This window comes from Oratosquilla oratoria, chromosome 4 (assembly GCF_046742065.1).
Source record: "Oratosquilla oratoria isolate Oo_2021 chromosome 4, ASM4674206v1, whole genome shotgun sequence".
Classification (NCBI taxonomy): Eukaryota; Metazoa; Arthropoda; class Malacostraca; order Stomatopoda; family Squillidae; genus Oratosquilla; species Oratosquilla oratoria.
The window spans coordinates 6498609-6517696 of NC_134780.1; the positions used below are offsets into that span (position 1 = coordinate 6498609).

General features: G+C 37.8%; 1 protein-coding gene across 1 annotated transcript in view; it reads right to left on the reverse strand.

The window, feature by feature from the left end:
• Positions 1–739: 739 nt before the first annotated feature.
• Positions 740–19088, reverse strand: part of LOC143024608 (peroxisomal N(1)-acetyl-spermine/spermidine oxidase-like) — a 20720-nt gene continuing 2371 nt past the window's right edge. The window contains exons 3-12 of the mRNA XM_076183466.1: positions 15547–15701; positions 12598–12714; positions 11229–11373; positions 10012–10081; positions 8377–8505; positions 6383–6655; positions 5903–6019; positions 5348–5535; positions 5037–5166; positions 740–1564 (exon numbers count right to left, since the gene is read on the reverse strand). Of these exons, the coding sequence (XP_076039581.1) occupies positions 1451–1564; positions 5037–5166; positions 5348–5535; positions 5903–6019; positions 6383–6655; positions 8377–8505; positions 10012–10081; positions 11229–11373; positions 12598–12714; positions 15547–15701 (1438 nt within the window). The 3' untranslated portion in view covers positions 740–1450. The remainder of the gene's footprint in view (positions 1565–5036; positions 5167–5347; positions 5536–5902; positions 6020–6382; positions 6656–8376; positions 8506–10011; positions 10082–11228; positions 11374–12597; positions 12715–15546; positions 15702–19088) is intronic.

A 19088-nucleotide genomic window follows, 5' to 3' on the forward strand; every position in this document is an offset into this window, starting at 1 on the left:
AATTTATCAGTGGAGCTTTTAAGCTGCAGGGTAATTTTTCAAGCACCTTGTATTCAGTGTTCAGATGTTTATAAAGCTTGTCTTTATATTTGTGGGAAATAAATGTTATTTCAATGTCTTTGTTCTTTGTCTAACCATTGTAGATTCTAGAGAAAACAACATTGTACAGATGTATCCTTGATACCTAGTATTTCCCCACTGTTTTTCTTCAGTGGGGTTTAATAAAATTCCCTGAGGATTCCACTCATGTTCTGATCTAGTTAGATCTGAGGGAGTGTGGTGAAATTGACCTCTTCCATTCTGGAGCCTGTCCCTCAGCCAATTAATAACACATGTTGTCAACTCAATCACAACATGTGAAACACACCATTGGGCTAGTGAAAAGTTGTGTATCAAATTAAACTGACTATGGCAAGTGATAGTTTGAGAAGTAAGCCTCAGTCACTGTGTCAAGTATCTAGCATTTCACAGCACACTAGAATTCACTTATATTGTCTTGGATATTTACCAAGGTCAGTGGTTTCTTAGAAAGAGAAAGGAAAGAAAATAAAGGTAAATTATAAAAAATAAATAATTGTGGTAATAATAGGAAATACATACACCAAAGGCTTTTTCCCCCCCTTACAAGGGTGGTAGCCAAAGAGAAAAAGGCAAAAAAAAAAAAATCCAGGACTAAAATTACGGTATGTCAATGTAATATAATCATCTGCAAAGGACAGCTGTGGGGTAATAAATAACATTAATTTTCCCTGCTTTATTATTATTATTATTATTTTTGTTTTTTTCTGATTAACATTGTTCAACCCATCCCTATTATCAGTAGCATATAATGTCATGAAGAGGTAAATGGCAACCCTGATATACATGGGAGCCGCTATTGATTAATTTACTTCTCTATTCATGGAAGGAATGGTTGAATGAGTTTTATTTGTTAATCATGTGGGTTTGCAATTTAGGAAGAACAATATGGGTTTAGGAAAAAACAATATGTAGATTAAGTATTTGCACTAAGATGTGCGAAAAGTTTTTGGCAAAGAATAAGGATTCTTTTGGGCTTTCATGGATCTGGAAAAGGTGGATGAGAGGATTGACTGAAAGGTATTGTGTAGTGTGTTGTGAATGCATGGGATAAGGGAGAATACTGTTAATGGTGGTCAAAAGTGTATACATAAGTATAGTAGTGGAGCATATGTGAGGGCTGGAAAAGGAAAGAGTGAATGGTCTGAGGTAAAGGTAGGGGCTATGTCAAGGCTGTACAATGTCACCATGGTTGTTTGTATAAATGGATGGGATGGTAAGGGAGGTAAGTGTTAGAATACTAGGCATAGGTTTAGAGTTGGTAAGTACAAGTGGAGGAAATGGAAGGTGAACCAGATGTTGTTTGTGGTCATCCATTATAATTCATTGTAAAACCAAACATAAGCTGTAAATAGACAAAGATGCTGCAGTGTTATAGGCCAAGTTCATCCATGATGTTGGAAGCCTGCTCAACACCAGAGGATATAGCACCGTCAACTGTCCCAAAGCGGATAGTGTTGGTATGTTCACCAGCAAAGAAGAGAGTCTGCAACAGAGAGACAAAGGAGGTTTGTTAGTTAGTCTGCACAGCTTTAGATGAACTTCACTGGAAATGCAAGTCAATAGAAGACTTTCCAGTTTATAACTGGATTGGATGAAGAGTAATTATCCTATATATGTACACACACATGCAACTCGTGGCGTGGTGGTTAGGGTTCCTGGTCACCACTACGGCGGTCCGGGTTCAAATCCCACCCAGGGCTGAAATAATTTCAGTATCGCTGCACTGTGAGTCATTATTCCAACCCATGGGCGGGGAGTTGGGTGTGTGTGTGCATGTAAGGTCACAGCATTACCCATAGATCGGTCATGTATGAGCTTTGAGTTCTCTCCAGGGAGGGAAATAGCTGTCAATCATGAGTCCAATACATGATCCAAGACCATGGTGGTGAATCACATACACACCGATGAACCACAGTCTGGAATGGACGTCTAGAATGAGCTCTGAAGTACAGAGCTTTTTCACTAAGTTGGAGGAAACACCTAGTCTAGTATCGTAATAGGGGAAGGGGAGCTTCACTTAACGAGTGACCGAAATTATCTATTAGAGTAAATACATTGAGTGGAAAACCATCTAAAATGGAGGATGGTGAAGACAGACAAAAATATGGTGAACCAACTAAAAGAAGACTAGATGTGAGCAGGGTTGAATTGCTGTTAGGTGTCATCCCAAAAAAGAGTTGTAATATGGAAACCCCTCAACAAAATCAAAGGTATGATGAGAATTATAGTGGTTTTCTGGGTTTACAGGAGAATATAGAATACTAAGAAGAGGTAAAGATTTAGAAAGGGAGACGAGCTATAAAAATATTCTACAAAATTAAGAGATTATAGAAATGATAAATGAAATTATAGCTCTAAAAGTAGAGTACAGGGCAATATATAGAGAAATGAATGAGTTAAAAAGACAAAATGCTGAGACCAACAAGAAGCTTACATACATATACCAAGGCTTTTCCCCCTTACAAGGGAGGTAGCCAAAAAGGGAAAGGCATAAAATCATTTCCACCCATTCCATCCCTGAATACACTCCACACCCCCTACACCCTCCCTCTTATCTGAGCACCTCCTGGATGACGGGTCATCCCTGCACCCTGTCCACTGCCCTGGGTCAGAAGCAGTGTCACAAGATACAGCACATCCACAGCAAGGCTGCTTCATTAAATCGGTGACCCCCCTCTCTGTCCCCCCACTGCATAAAAGGAGAAGACGGGGAGAAATCCCTTCGGGCTGCGTCAAATTTTGCTCACACATCCCCCCACCCATTCCACCTCATGCAATCACATCATCCATATACAACCATTCTCCATTCACCCCTGTCTTCTGTCCTCTCCCGTCCTTCCTCAACAGACATTCCCCTCTTCCCCAAAGCCCCCTTCACCCCATCCATCCACCTCATCCTAGGACGTCCCCTCATGTTCACTCCCTCCACATCTGCCTTCCATACCTCTTTTACTAGTCTTTCTTCACTCATTCTTTCCATGTGTCCAAACCATCCTAATATTCTTTCATCAACCCTATCTCCCAGCTCCTTTTCCACCCCTGTTCTCCTCACCTCCTCATTTCTCACTCTATCTAGCATAGTAACCCCCATCATACTTCTCAGACACCTCATCTCAAACACATTCAAACTCCTTCTCTCTTCTTCTCTTATGTTCCACGTTTCTGCCCCATACAGTTCTGTTGGCACAATCACTCCTTCATACAGTCTCCTCTTAGCATCCATTCCCAAATGTCTATTCCTCATTACACTCTTTAATCCACCAAGGCATTTACTCGCTTCTCTCAATCTACATTTTACCTCCACCTTCACTCCACCTTTTCCTGCCACATTTGCACCCAAGTATCTAAAACTATCCACTTCCTCCAGTCGCTCTCCCTTAATGCTCACCTCCAGTCTACCGCCACTTTCACCCCTTGTACATCTCATCACCTTACTTTTACCCACATTTATCTTTAGCTTTCTTCTATCACATACTCTCCCAAACTCTGCCACCAACTTCCTCAATCCCTCCTCCGATCCTACCACAAGCACAGTGTCGTCCGCAAACAACAGCTGGCTCACCTCCCACTTTTCTCCATTTTCTTTAACCATCTCCAATCCCTTGCCCACTACCCTTGCATTTACCTCTCGCACCACCCCATCCATGTATAAGTTGAACAGCCAGGGCGACATAACGCATCCTTGACGAAGTCCCACCTTTACCTCGAACCACTCACTCTCTCCATTTCCAATCCTGACACAAGCTCTACTACTATCATAAAAACTCTTGACAGCTCCCAGAAGCTTTCCTCCTATCCTGTATATCTGCATAACCTCCCACAGTGCCTTTCTGTCTACCCTATCATAAGCCTTTTCCAGATCCATAAAAGCCCAAAAAACATCCTTCCCCTTTCCTATAGCTTTCTCACATATCTGTCTAACCACAAAGATCTGATCTACACAACCTCTACCTGTCCTAAATCCACTGTTCCTCACCAATTACTCCTGTTCCTCTCCTAATCCTCTCAATCAAGATCCTCCCAGAAGCCTTCCCAACTACACTTAACAAGCTAATCCCTCTGAAACTACTACATTCACACTTGTCCCCTTTTCCCTTGTAAAGAGGAACTATACAGGCACTCCTCCAGTCCTCCGGCACTCTACCCTCTCTCCAGCAAACATTAAATAATCTCACCAACCAGTCCACCATCACTGTACCTTCCTTTTTCAGACATTCTGCATGGCATCCATCCAGACCAGGTGCCTTACCTGCTTTCATCATCTTAACAACTGCCTTCACCTCATCCTTCCTTATTTCTCCTCCACTCTCCTCACTCCTCACTCTCATTTTCTTCGCATTTCCCACTGCAGCTATCTTTCCCTCCCTATCCTCCTTCACACTTAGCAACTCCCTAAAATATTCTGCCCATCTTCCCCTTACTGCCTTCTCTTCCATTATCATCTCTCTATCTGCACCTTTTACCTTTTCTTCTCTACTTGATTCGCCCCCTCTTCCTCTCTTAATTTCTTTCCAAAACATCTTTTTATTACTTTCAAAAATTTGTCATACTCTTACCCCATTTCACATCTGCTCTCCTCTTTGCCTCCTTTACCTTTTGCTTTACTTCTCTTTTCTTTTCTTTGTACCTCTCATATGACTCCCTCGTCCTATTTTGTAACCAATCTGTGAAAGCTCGCTTGTTCTCTTCTACAACCTTCTTTGTTTCCTCATCCCACCATTCACTACCCTTTCTTCTATTTCCCCCTGTCCTTCTTGTTCCACACACCATCCTTGCACACTTTATGACTCCCTCCTTGAACCATCATAACAATCATAACAAAATGCATCAACATAAGAGGAAATAAAAACTTAAGAAAAATTGTGATTTGATGAAATTTGAGGGTTATCTACCACTGTTCAGCAATATTAGTGAAGCAAAACTCCGTTAGGTTAATACAAATGGGGAATACTCACAGTCCTCCCCAGGGAATCTTTGTGGGGTTTCTTGACTGGTTCATGGTTGTGGAGTCCCTGATTATCTCCCTTCATTGTCACATAGGATTCGTATGACCCTCGGGTCCAGACATTCTTATGCCACTCTGTCCTGTGGAGGAGATAAAGAAAGTAGATAAGGAGAGTCACCATCTCAGGTATCACAAATACCCTATGAGTCCTTGTAAAAGGCAAAACCTTAGGGGTCAAATAATAAAATAATGAATGGACTTGTCCATTGGTATTGTTTAAAGTATACAAGTTAATTTTTTGCTTTTCTTGGACTACTTTACCTTCTGAAGAAGTTGGGTTCAGGCACTTCCTCGTCAAAGACTTTCCTCATGAGGTATAGCATGTGCTGTTTGACTGTCTCTTCAGGAAGGCTCTCCATGTGTATCGACCTCTCTCCTGTAACAAATGCTTGTACGACTGCTGAAGGACCTCGCACGCTGAAGATACCATAGCAACCATACATCCACGACTGTAGTAGAAGGAAGTAGGTCAAGACAGGGCTCACTAGGCATTTTTCGCTAGTATGCTACTTGCTTCTGATACTTCGGGTGTGTAGAAACGACATCGGTAACAAACTTTAGTTTTTCACTTCTCCAAATGTAGAATTAAAAGAAGTTCAACCTATATGAAAGTTAGACACATTGTTGAGATGTTTTTACGGAAGTCTATAGTACTGTAACTGAGGTTGTTTCTCCTCAAAGCAGCAACACCAAGTAGCATGCTAGCCTAGTGTGCCGCTACCTTAAATCAAGTCCTCACTCAGACTAAGGGAGATGTATCCAGATTAGTCCATGGAATTCAGAAGTCTAATGGAGTGAGATATGATATGCACTTACCATTTCTTCTGGAAGGTTATATTCAGTCCAGAAGAGGTTCACCTTGACGGGTTTTGGTCCCCAGAATCGCTCTGGAAACCCGATTTGCACCTTATTTGCCACTCCAAGCTCCATACCCTGAGGCAAGAAACTTGTCATTTTAGGATCAGTGGTTGAAAAAGGAAGGGTTATGTTTCCTGATATGTATTACATTATGTATGAATTAAAAAAGGAATGAATACCAATAGCATCAGATTCTGCATGGACCATACCCAATACCACAATGGGATGTTCTTTTGTTTTGATAAATACTACTTTTTTTCTTTATAGGGGGTGCATAATAAACAACAAAACAAGAAGGCTGTTTCTATGTTCTAGTGTCTTCATAGCCGGATTAATAATACAGAAGAGAAAGGAGGAGGAGGAGAAGAAAATGAAATGGTGGACAAAGAAGAAAAATCTCAGTAAATGCAGAGTTGCGATTAAAGATGAGGAGCTTACGTTAAACACATCGATCTTCGACTGGGGCAGCCTTGGGATAAAGAGCTTCTCATGCCTCTCCTTCAAGTGTCCGAGGGACGCTGTCATGAGGACGATACGACTCACGTAGGACGATCCATCGGCTGTGACAACGAGAGCCGCGTCCTCTGACCGCGGTTCGTATCCCGAGGGGATGCCGAAGGTGGAGCTGGCATTCTTCAAGGTGCCTGCCAGGTCCCAATAAACCTTGCACACAGGTGTTGAGATGTGTATTTCATTCTCCGGGACATATTTCTGTGGACATCGGGTGTAAAGAACGTTAGTTTACGAGTATGTATATAACGATATACTCTTGTGCTGTACAAAATGCGTTTTATCATTTGGTACTTGTAGTACCAAACAATATATATTGTACAGAATACTACACATATTATCATATGCAAGATGTTGCTATACAAGATAGGTGAAACACGTTACAATGTAACATTCATATCGTCGCTATTACACATATGTGCAGAACCAGTCTCCTCGCCAGTACATGTCGTAAAAATGAATATTAGATGAATTGATAGAAAAATGAATATTGAAATAAAAAGTAATAACTTATGTGCTACAATTGTATCTTATTAAGGAATAGTATCTTATTAAGGAATAAGAAAGGTACAGATATCGAACCCAATGGAGAAAATTTGCGAGGCATCACAACTGACAGGGCAACTGCCCTACCTGGAGTAGTTCCTGTTTAAGTGTCCTTCGGTAATTTTCTGTGCTCTTACACCACGTTACGTCATGACTAATGCGCGTGTCCCAATATGTATACTAGATGGACTTTGGCTACACAAAGCTTTCCTTTCACATCTCACTAGAGACTCAGGAAAGAAATGAAACAACAGCTCATGAATTTGTTGTGGCAAATCTCAAATAATTTCGAGGTGTAAGGCATTCTTATGGACCCAGAAGGATTGTGGGATATTTTGAAACGGGACGCCGCTTGTGGCTATCTCCGAACCAAACCCAAGTCAAAGCCAGAGGGCGTATCGGAGAAGACACTAGTTCTCATCAAGAAGGATCGAACAACACGGTTGACTGGTAATGATAACCAACTGAAGCTCAGTAGAGATCAAACATCGCTCTTCACTCCAGCCCTCGCCGCCCACTGCTCTTCGCCGACCGGTCGTGGCAAAGAAGTTTTCTCCTCTGCTGCTAGCCGGTCCGGCATGCACAAGATTTATTCTTTGACGCTGGCAAACGGGCTCACATTTTAGACAAATCCGCACAATGTACCTCCTGCTTTTCAGCCCCCCCCCCCATTAGCCCCCCCAACTGAAATGAGCAAATTTAAAATTTAAAACACTCATTGAAATAATTTTATTAAGTGGAATTGCCAGGGCTAAAGATTTGTCAGCCATCAGTGCTAGCCCAACCATTAACCCCCTCCCCTTCTGAAATGAGGATAATAAATGTGTATTATCATATTACTATTAGCCCCCCCCAAAAAAAAATTTGCTCAGCCCCCCCAACTAAAAATTCCTGGCGTCGCCGCTGACCATTACCCCCGCTTTTGGTTGCTTCAGATGCAGGGGTCGCCCTCCATGTTTCCTGCCCATTCCTCCTGCACCACGATTATCTCCCTCAGACTCGCTCCTAAATGCACTTATTGGCAATATCCGGCTTTTATACACTCCTATCTTTTCATTCTCTTACAGACTTATCTTCTCCCATACACACCGTGGTATTTCCAAGGTAATTCATAGTCCACCCACTGGTAATGGAACCCTATACAGTGATACATGTTTGTGAGCTGATCGGAAGAATATGAGAGATATTGCGAAAGAGGCAAAACCCCATTTTCAAATCAACTTTCGTTCCGCCTTGAATGCACTCGCGCAGTTGCGATCCAAATCAACATTGACTAAACTTTATTCATGGTACAGATATGCTTGGTGACGACCAATCCGTCCCCTGCCAAACTAAATATACACGAAAAGAAATATGTCCATGAGGACAAGGCATACCACGAGGTAGTCCACGATAGCATCATAACCGTTGGTCCATTGATAGTTGTCCCCGAAGTACTCGAAGTGATCAGCGTCTTCAGCCGAGACGTCCATCCATGATCCCGTGCCTTCCCAGTCGCACACGAGCTGAAGCCATAACCAAATAATCCATCGTCTATTGTTAATAAAATTGATAAATGAGTAAGTAAGTACTTAAACAAATCAACAAATGCACACTAATTATATGAATAAATGAATAGGTAAGTAAATGAATTATCGAAGAATATAAATATACGTAAATTCAAAAAAATAAATCAGTCAAGTTGATAGACACATGGATAGAAATAATCAAATACATGGTGAAATAAATGAATAATTAATCAGAACTGAGAAAAGCCTTCCACTTTATATTTTCAGGAAAACTGTCTCCATCATTTAATATACTGTTAACAATAAACCACATTTATTGTTAATGATCAGTAATTGTAATTTTTGGCTGAAAGTCTATTGTCTACATCTGATTGCAAAGTTTATGCTTTCTCTTGGTTATTAATTCTATCTATAATTTGTCATTATCCTCAAATATATTCATGTAGTTGCATTTTTTTTTTTTATCGTTTATGTATACAAGGAAACGGATTGATTCCAACACTATCGCTTTGGAATTTAATGTGTGACGTTTTCACATTTTCTCTTAATTTCTCCCCATTCTCAAAAAAAAAAAAAAAAAAAAAAATCTACCATCTTTTCCATCAGCTTATTTTCATTTCCTACTTCTAAAATTAATTTCTACTTCACATTCTCATGCCATACTTTTTTATTTGAATAGTTCAACAACTTATCAAAGTTTCTCCAATATCAGATTCATTCTATAAAGTATAAAATGACTTATTCTCTTGAAGGATTTGTCTTATAAATAGTAGCAGTTTCATTACATTTCAAAATGCTTCATGTTAGATCCAAACTGGTTTTCTAGTTGTTTAAATTCTATTTATTTTATAAGATCAGTCACCATATGATGTCTTTTACTGGATGTTTTCTTCATTAATTCATTTCCTGTTCTTGTGAATATAGAGTCAAATGATGCCAGTTTGTCTTTAACCTGCATCTGCTGATTCGTGCAGATGTTGGTAACATATATATTTAGAACTATTTTTCTTTTCATTCTTCCTCCAATATACGTTTTTGTATTCGAAATATTCTGTTATATTTTTGCTTCATCTTGTATTCTGTATATGGTATAGTTCATAGACATGGTACTTTGGGTATGGATAGTCCTGTAGTTTTCTCTCGTGATCTTATTAATGATCATGATTTTGTCTGTGTATATATTATGATAATTAATAATTTTCTATTTATAAATTGATTTCTGTGATTGTTATTTATTTAATTATGAGCTATAATGACAATGGTCCAAAAGAAGTCAAATTAGAAAAGTTATTCGAGGTGTGTGTGTATCTGTGCGTGTATGTTTGTGTATGCACATTCTTTTCTACTCTGTATACATACATTCTTATTTGTAGACATGATAAAAAAAAAAGTGGGATGAATAATAATTTGTATTCTTGTGAAGCTTTGATAACCCGTGTATAAAACTTGTTTATGTTCGATCATACGGTTAGTACTCGATATCAGAAACTAAAGTGTACTTACATTCTCGAAGAATCGCAACCAAGATACCCCTACTTTGCTGTCATATCCTGGACCATAAGCTTTAGGAAACCTGAAAAAAATCAAGCATATATAGAAATTAAAATACCTATAAGGAACGGCAAGGGATGCGTGGGTAAAGTACTTATTGATGTAAATAATTAAGGATGTGTTGGGAAGAGGAAAATATGTACGGGTTTAATGGATCTGGAGAAAGTATATGAAAAGGTATGCAGACATTTGTTAGTGGAAATGATGGGAATGTATGAGGTGGAAGGGAAACTGCTGAGGCCAGCGAGGAGCATATATGAGTGTTTAAGTCGCATGTGAGGATCTGTATACTAAATATGGTTTAGTAAAATGTAAAGTCAGGGATTATGTAGGGGTGCGTAATGTCTCTATGATTGTCCAACATATTTATCGATGAAGCAATAGAAAAATAAAGGGATACTTAAAACACAATGATTTAAGGTGTGTTAAAGGAGGGAATGGGAAACGTCAACAGGAAAAGAAGAAAGGAGGGAAAGGTGGTTTTGAAATTAAATTATGTTTGTGGATAATGTAGTATTTATAAGAGACAGTGGGAAATGGCAAGGATTTGTGTGTTGTTTTGGGTGAATGTAAGACAAAGGAGTTGAAGATAAATGTGTATAAGAACTTGAATATGAAAGAAAAGTGGATTTAGGCGGCTGCGAACCAAGCTCAGAAGCTGATCTATGAATGAAAACTGTTGACTAATTCACTCAGAAATTACCAATGTTACTAGAATAGGAGGTTTATCATAGGCAGAGTTGGTGAGATGAATGACTACTAATAATGATAAGATAGGTGTGTATGTAGATATAGGATGTCATTGAAAGCTATGGTTGGGATATTGATATACAAGATAATTGAAACGATTCTTCTCTATGGGAACGAAATATCGACATTTTGTATACATCGTTGGAAAATGAAAACTGAAAATAGATTTACTCAAAATGGTTTTGATGCCAGACGAAATTTACGGATATTCATTATTTTCTCATAATTCATAACAGTAGTAGCAGTACTTTCTTGAATTCGAATACTGGTGGATACGGTCATAGAAAATGATGAAATTGTTTGTCATAAATGAGGTACCATGCATCTCCCCCCCCCCTCTCTCTCTCTCTGTCTCTCTTTCTCTCTCTCTCTCTCTCTCTCTCTCTCTCTCTCTCTCTCCGTAGTTAGTATGAACTTACCTGTCCACGTAGAACTGGCCATATGGACGGTCATAATAAGGAACGAGAACCGTATAACTCGACGATGTCTCATTCCACAAATCATTGATGGGCTTATAATGGCTGGGGTCTATGTAGTCTCCTGTAATGCTCTCGAATCGCATATCTGAGTATTTAAAGAAGAGAGGAAACTCTTAATAAAAGGGATAACGATGTCGATGTCTAAGGGGTTATTATATCGGGGTTCCACAGGCTTCACCATCATCGACTGTCGATAGTTCGTTTGAGTGAAAACGACTTCGGTTATAATATTTTATTTTTCAAATCTCCAAATATCAATTTATCTCTCCGTCATACAAAGTTGAATGATGAACTAAGAAATTAAAAACCTATTCGAATGTTAGACATACCGTTGAAATGTTCTTAGAGAAGTCTAGATTTCTGTAAGCAAAGTCATTTTCTAATTATTCAAATGGAGGTTGGAAGTGAGTTCGAAGCAGTCATATTACATGAAGTGCCATACATCAAATAGTTTCTCATAACGAGTCACCGTGTCATTAAACCTAATCATCTTCAATCACATTGGCACATAAACATAAATAAATTCATAGTGGCGTTAATACTGGTTGGAGATATTATAATAAGGAAATTGTTGAACTATTTCCATTTATAAAGAAATCAAACCGATGGTACTGGCAGTGGGGCAAAATGATAGGAAAACCAATCAGTCAGTGAATAAACAAATAAAGATAAACAATAAACAAACAAATAGATAAATAAATCAATACATAAACAAAAGAATAAATATGTAGATAATTAGATAAATCAACAAACAAATAAATATGTAAATCAACAAATTGAAATACAACGAAAAATAACAACATGCTAATTTTCCGTTTAATGATTGTGCACTGCAAATTTATCATCTATTTCACTGACGTACAAACTGGATACGGAATTAATAATATTAGCTCAGAAAGATTTAAGTGTGTGTGTGTGTGTGTGTGTGTGTGTGTGTGTGTGTGTGTGTGTGTGTGTGTGATTCACCATGGTCTTGGATCACGTGTTAGACTCATGATCGACATTTTTTGTCTTCCTGGAAGAGAACTCAGAGCTCATATATAACCGATCTATGGGTAATGCTGTGACCTTACACGCACACACACACCCAACTCCCTGCCCACGGGCGGGATTCAAACTCGGACCGCCGTAGTGGCGGCCGAGAACGCTACCACCGTACCATCGAGTGTGTGTGTGTGTGTGTGTGTGTGTGTGTGTGTGTGTGTGTGTGTGTGTGTGTGTGTGTGTGTGTGTGTGTGTACGCGCGCGCATTGCGAGCATATCCGCTCCCTACTCCACTTCCGCGCGCTACTGTAACATCCTTACTTACCCGTTTCCTCGTCCTGAATTTCAGGGACAGCCTGCCCGAGCATCTGAGCCACGTGATAGACCACGTTCATCTTTTCCCCGTGGATCCACTCAGCCCCATCCTCAGTAATGACGCCGTCTAAGAATAAACAAAGAAATAAATAGACAAACGACCAAGTAAAGAACCAAATTAAATAAATAAATGAATACAGAAAAATATATCAACGAATATATGAATGAATGAATAAATTAATCAATCAATTAATCGATAAAAAGTGTATTTATCTGTCTCAGAAAAAAACACTAGGAAAATAAAAGAAAGGAGACCAATCGCTTTCGTCTATTCAGACATTTTCAAGGTGAAAATGTCTGAATAGACAAAAGCGCTCGATCTCCTTTCTGTTATTTTCCTTATGGTTTTTCTGCAATATCAGAATCATGCGTTCAAGTAATTTCTTCTGCGGATATATGTATATATATATATATATATATATATATATATATATGTATATATATATATATATATATATATATATATATACAGGATATGTATATAAGCATATATATATACATATATATATATATATATATATATGTATATATATACTGTATATATATGTATATATATATATATATACATACATGTATATATATCATATATATATATATACATATATATATATTTATATATATGTATATATATGTATATATACATATATATATATATATATATATATATATATATGCGTGTGTGTGTGTGTATGTGTGTGTGTGTGTGTGTGTGTGTGTGTGTGTGTGTGTGTGTGTGTGTGTGTGTGTGTGTGTGAAATGAATAAATAATTGGACGAATATATAGAAACAAATAGATAAATAGATAAATGGGTAGAACAATAAGTAAATCAATCAATAGATATGCTTTGTTAACGTATTCTCAGCTCTGCTATCAAGTTGGGTTTGGATTCACAAGACTTGATGTTTTCTTGTAAAGTATAAAAAATTCGTATTTCAGATATCTATTGTAAAACATAATATAACTCCTTTAAATTTATCTCGAAATTTCTCCTGCAGAAATTAATAAATTCTATAATACTTTGACAATGAAAATAGATTGAAATTCAATTTGAATATTACGTTGATTTCGACTGTACAAGTCTCAAAATGTAGGAGTTATAAATGTTACATTTTCAAAATTACTTTTCAGACAGCCAGTGCAACGAGAGTAACTTACTATAATTTATCTTGAACTGTTTTGATGAAATATTTTGTAACATGTCTTTATCCAAAATAATGGAAATTAAATCTGCTGAGAGTTTATGGGACTGTAATGAATGACGATGATAAATTATGTCGACAAAAGACCTTTTGGTCTATAACAAGATCTAATAGGTGTTCATTCAAGTAAATCTTAAAACTTCGAATTGTATAATTTTCAGTGGACTAGGATTCAAGCTTATTATCATTATCAATCTAACTTTGGTCTTACATCTTATCATTTACACATACAATAGGACATTAGAAAAATTTCGCTGTTCAATTAGGAGTAAAACACGGAAAGCAGGAAACATTCACATTTAGAGAAAGTAAACTAGCATTCAGTTATAGATTATTTATAGATCTGTTGGATAATTAGGGTCATAATAACTAGAATTATATAAGAATAAATAAAAAACTATGAATCTATTACGTAAAATAACGATCATATTTGAAAAGGCGCGCGAAGGAAAAATACACAAATGATTACCGTAGATTTTGCACAGCGTTAATTTCACAAAAATGTATGATACATAAATAGCAGCTATATGTGTTCGAAACATAATCTGATAGAAAGAGTATTAGAATCCTCAATTGTAAAGAAAACCTATGCTGATAATTCAGATGAATTGTGAATATCATAAGATTCATATTATGACAACTTGAGGTAGAAGATAGCGAGAAAATACGTCAATGAAATAGTGGATATAAATAGATTGATATAAAAGACTACTGCCTGCCATCTGTAGGTTAAAAAGAAAATTAATTGTATAAATTAGAGAAAACAAATATAAAAGATCAAAGAGAATTCAATAGGCTATAGAGAAAGTCTAAAAATACACAAAAGGAAGAAAAGTTACACAAATGAATACGAAATGATAACTAAAGAGGTGAAACAAAATAACAGACTTATGGACTGAATAAACAACATTTAAAATTATAGAATTGCATTACAAAAGAAATATATTAGAAAGGATAAAAAAAAACAACAACAAATAAATGGAATACCGAGAAAAAGGAACAGGTATATAAAAAGTTTAGAAATCTACAGAAACTAGAGAGCAGATACAGAGAACGAAGAAAAGATTAACAAAAAATCATCAATAACAATGTACAAAAGTAATGCAAACAACTTAAATATAAATGACAGAAGAATAATATGTATGAATATCATTCTACAAGCTTTGTGATGAAGACTTCGAAAATTCGATTTAACTCATTCTTTGGCGTTCAATTGATAGTGAAGAAAGACAGAAATTTGTCGATCTATAAGGTTAATGTATTGAAAAGTTAAAATCAACATTTATCATTTGTAAATATATATACATATATGTATATATATATATATATATATATATATATATATATACATGTGTGTGTGTGTATGTATCAGTGTTTTAAAACAGAGGAAAAATAAAAAATGTATAAGTACAGAAATAAAAAATAAAATCTATAAGAGGTGCCGATTAAAAGGCAAAGCCTTTTGCAAGCATCTAATATAATCTGATCTAGTTTATTAGAACCTTTATGAATACGATTAGTGTCTGGTTACGGTAATTCAAATCTAGAATGAAAACACAAACACATGAATATATATATATATATATATATATATATATATATATATATACATACATATATATATATATATATATATATATATATATATATATATATAGAGAGAGAGAGAGAGAGAGAGAGAGAGAGAGAGATGTTTTACTTGTTCGTGTTGTCTTGACTCGTCCGCCAACTCTGTCTTGAGCTTCGAGAAGAACGACTCCATCGAGGCCAACTTCAGCAAAATTCTTGAGCGCGTTGAGACCTGAGACGCCGCCGCCGACGATGACAATAGTTTCTCGATTGGCTTGCGAAAGCCTGCAGAAAGGAAACGAAAACAACAGGAAGTGGGACAAATAAAACGAAAAGAAAAACACATTGTTTAGTTATTCATTTGTTTATTCATTTATATGTACGTTTGTTTATTTAATATTTTATATATTTAGTTTTTTATGTGTGTGTATGTATGTGTGTGTGTGTGTGTGTGTGTGTGTTTGCGTGTGTTCGCGTGTGTGTGTGTATGTTTGGATGTATATGTGTGTGTGTGAATGTGTGTGTGGGGGGTGTATGTGGTTGTACGTGCATATATGCTTGGGTGTACGAGGAAATACTCGTATAGAAACCCTGAAAAGAATATTCATTATATAATTAGGTTGATTAGAAAAAAATATATAGAAATACTATATGTGATTGGATGTTCGCTGGGTGGCTGGCTTACAACATCGCTATTTTCTGTTATATATATATATATATATATATATATATATATATATACATATATATATATATGTATATATACATATATAAGTAGTCCTGACCCCGTATCACGACCCTTTGACCCCCGAGGCCGCCCGGCCACATGAGCCACACAAGCAGTTTTTTTTTTTTTTTTAAGAAAAGCACGTGCAGTACCCGGGTCCATTCTCGCTAGGTCACCAGCCTAAGAACGGTTCCTGTAGGCTCCCACGATGACCAACCAGCACCTCGGCCGGCTGTGTCGGGACGGAAAATGGTCCTTTGAGGAACGCTTGTGCAGTTCCAAGCCATACATTCCAATGTGGTTAGATCAGCGGCCTGAGGACATATTGCGTCTGGCTTCCCAGTCCTTGACACTTTGCCCTCGCGCCAATTAAGACCGCAGGTCATGACCTGACTGGTTATATATGTTGGACGGAATTGTCGAAGATTGATATCGCCCCGGAGCATCACGCTGTGAGCCTAGCTCGCTGCCTCCGTCGTAGTCTCCTCCTCTCCCCTCCTCCGCAAGTAGGCCGCCTTGGGACACGACCTGAAAATCACTGTCGTCACTTCTCTCGCGGTATCTTTCTCCCCCTCCCCTTCTCGTAATTAGAGCGAGCCATATTTCTATTGGCGCCCAACTTTCACTCTAATAAAAACTATTATTATTTCTATCAGAGTTTGTCTTCCAGCCAGTCCTGATATATATACACGAATATATATATATATATATATATATATATATATATATATATATCATTAAAATGAATGGCAAGCTTGTTATGACAGAGCTTCTTGTCGTATTTTTCTCTCTTTCTTAGAGTGATCTTGCCTTCTGTAGGCAGTAACCTTAATAAATCTCCGTATGTCATGTTGTGGAATAACATACATAATCTATAAATAAGCCAAAACACGTTTTCACACCTCTTGGTGCTTCCTCAGTGGCAGGTACGAATCTAAGGGCTGGGCTGGTGTGTGTGGGTATATATGGGACAGGCTGTGGGATTTTGTCTAGTCGTCGGTGTGGGATTTTGTCTGGTCGTCGGTGTGGGATTTTGTCTGGTTGGCGTCGCCGGAGCTCCGTGTCGTTCTGTAGGTTGGAGGGTGGCGTGCATCTGTGTTTTTTGTCTCATTTTCACTGGGGAATGATCTTCTCACACTTGGTAGGATTTTTAAGTCCTCGAGTTGGGTATTCATTCCCGGGGATAGATCCTTGATATACAAAGCCTCTAATATAGGTAAACGTCGTGGGTCTTTGTTGTGATCTATAATCTCCGTATTCTGGGTTAGGTCTTCTCTTCTTAATTTTGCTTGATGGACTTCGCTATGATGATTTTTAGGTGCTCCTGAGTTTAGGTGATATGACAGACGACGCGAGAGCCTCATGGTGGTCATGCCGATATAGGTAGTAGGATGGGTTTCACAGTTCCCATATTTGCAGGTGTACCTATATACGACATGAGATTTTTGAAGCTCATCGACGATCTGCCTGGTGTTGTTCCTTAGGAGTAGGTTCGATGTTTTTTTTTTGTTTTGATAGTAAATAATGAAATTAATTTTGGAGCTTGATTCAGTGGGCTTGATGTTTCTCTTTATGATTTGTTGCATCACTCTCTCATCCTCCTTGTATGCAGTGGAGAAGAAGGATTTGTAATATATATTTATAACGTTCTGCGCTGGATTGTCTGATGCATTTGCTGATTTAATTTCCTCGTACCAATTTTCCATTATTTTCTTGGTCACTTTTTCAATGTCTCTATTGCTAAAACCGTTGTTGATTAGGACTTGTGATGCTCTTTCTAGTTCTAGGTGCACATTTTTCCAGCTACTACAATGGCTAAGGGATCTTCGTACATATGCACTAATTGTTGAGATCTTGTACTTTTGTGGGCATTCACTCATTCCGTTAAGGCAATGTCCGGAGTTACTAGCTTTGGTGTAAACTGAGGTATGAAAAGATCCTTCCCCCTGTTTCACGAGGACATCAAGGAAAGGGAGAGATCCATTTTCACTGTTTTCGATGGTGAAGTTAAGACCTGAGGCTTCTATGAGTCTCTGTTGTAGTGCTAAGACTTTTTAGTTATTTTACGCTTTTACGAACAAGTCTTAGCACTACAACAGAGACTCATAGAAGCCTCAGGTCTTAACTTCACCATCGAAAACAGTGAAAATGGATCTCTCCCTTTCCTTGATGTCCTCGTGAAACAGGGGGAAGGATCTTTTCATACCTCAGTTTACACCAAAGCTAGTAACTCCGGACATTGCCTTAACGGAATGAGTGAATGCCCACAAAAGTACAAGATCTCAACAATTAGTGCATATGTACGAAGATCCCTTAGCCATTGTAGTAGCTGGAAAAATGTGCACCTAGAACTAGAAAGAGCATCACAAGTCCTAATCAACAACGGTTTTAGCAATAGAGACATTGAAAAAGTGACCAAGAAAATAATGGAAAATTGGTACGAGGAAATTAAATCAGCAAATGCATCAGACAATCCAGCGCAGAACGTTATGAATATATATTACAAATCCTTCTTCTCCACTGCATACAAGGAGGATGAGAGAGTGATGCAACAAATCATAAAGAGAAACATCAAGCCCACTGAATCAAGCTCCAAAATTAATTTCATTATTTACTATCAAAACAAAAAAAACCTCGAACCTACTCCTAAGGAACAACACCAGGCAGATCGTCGATGAGCTTCAAAAATCTCATGTCGTATATAGGTACACCTGCAAATATGGGAACTGTGAAACCCATCCTACTACCTATATCGGCATGACCACCATGAGGCTCTCGCGTCGTCTGTCATATCACCTAAACTCAGGAGCCCCTGAAAATCATCATAGCGAAGTCCATCAAGCAAAATTAAGAAGAGAAGACCTAACCCAGAATACGGAGATTATAGATCACAACAAAGACCCACGACGTTTACCTATATTAGAGGCTTTGTATATCAAGGATCT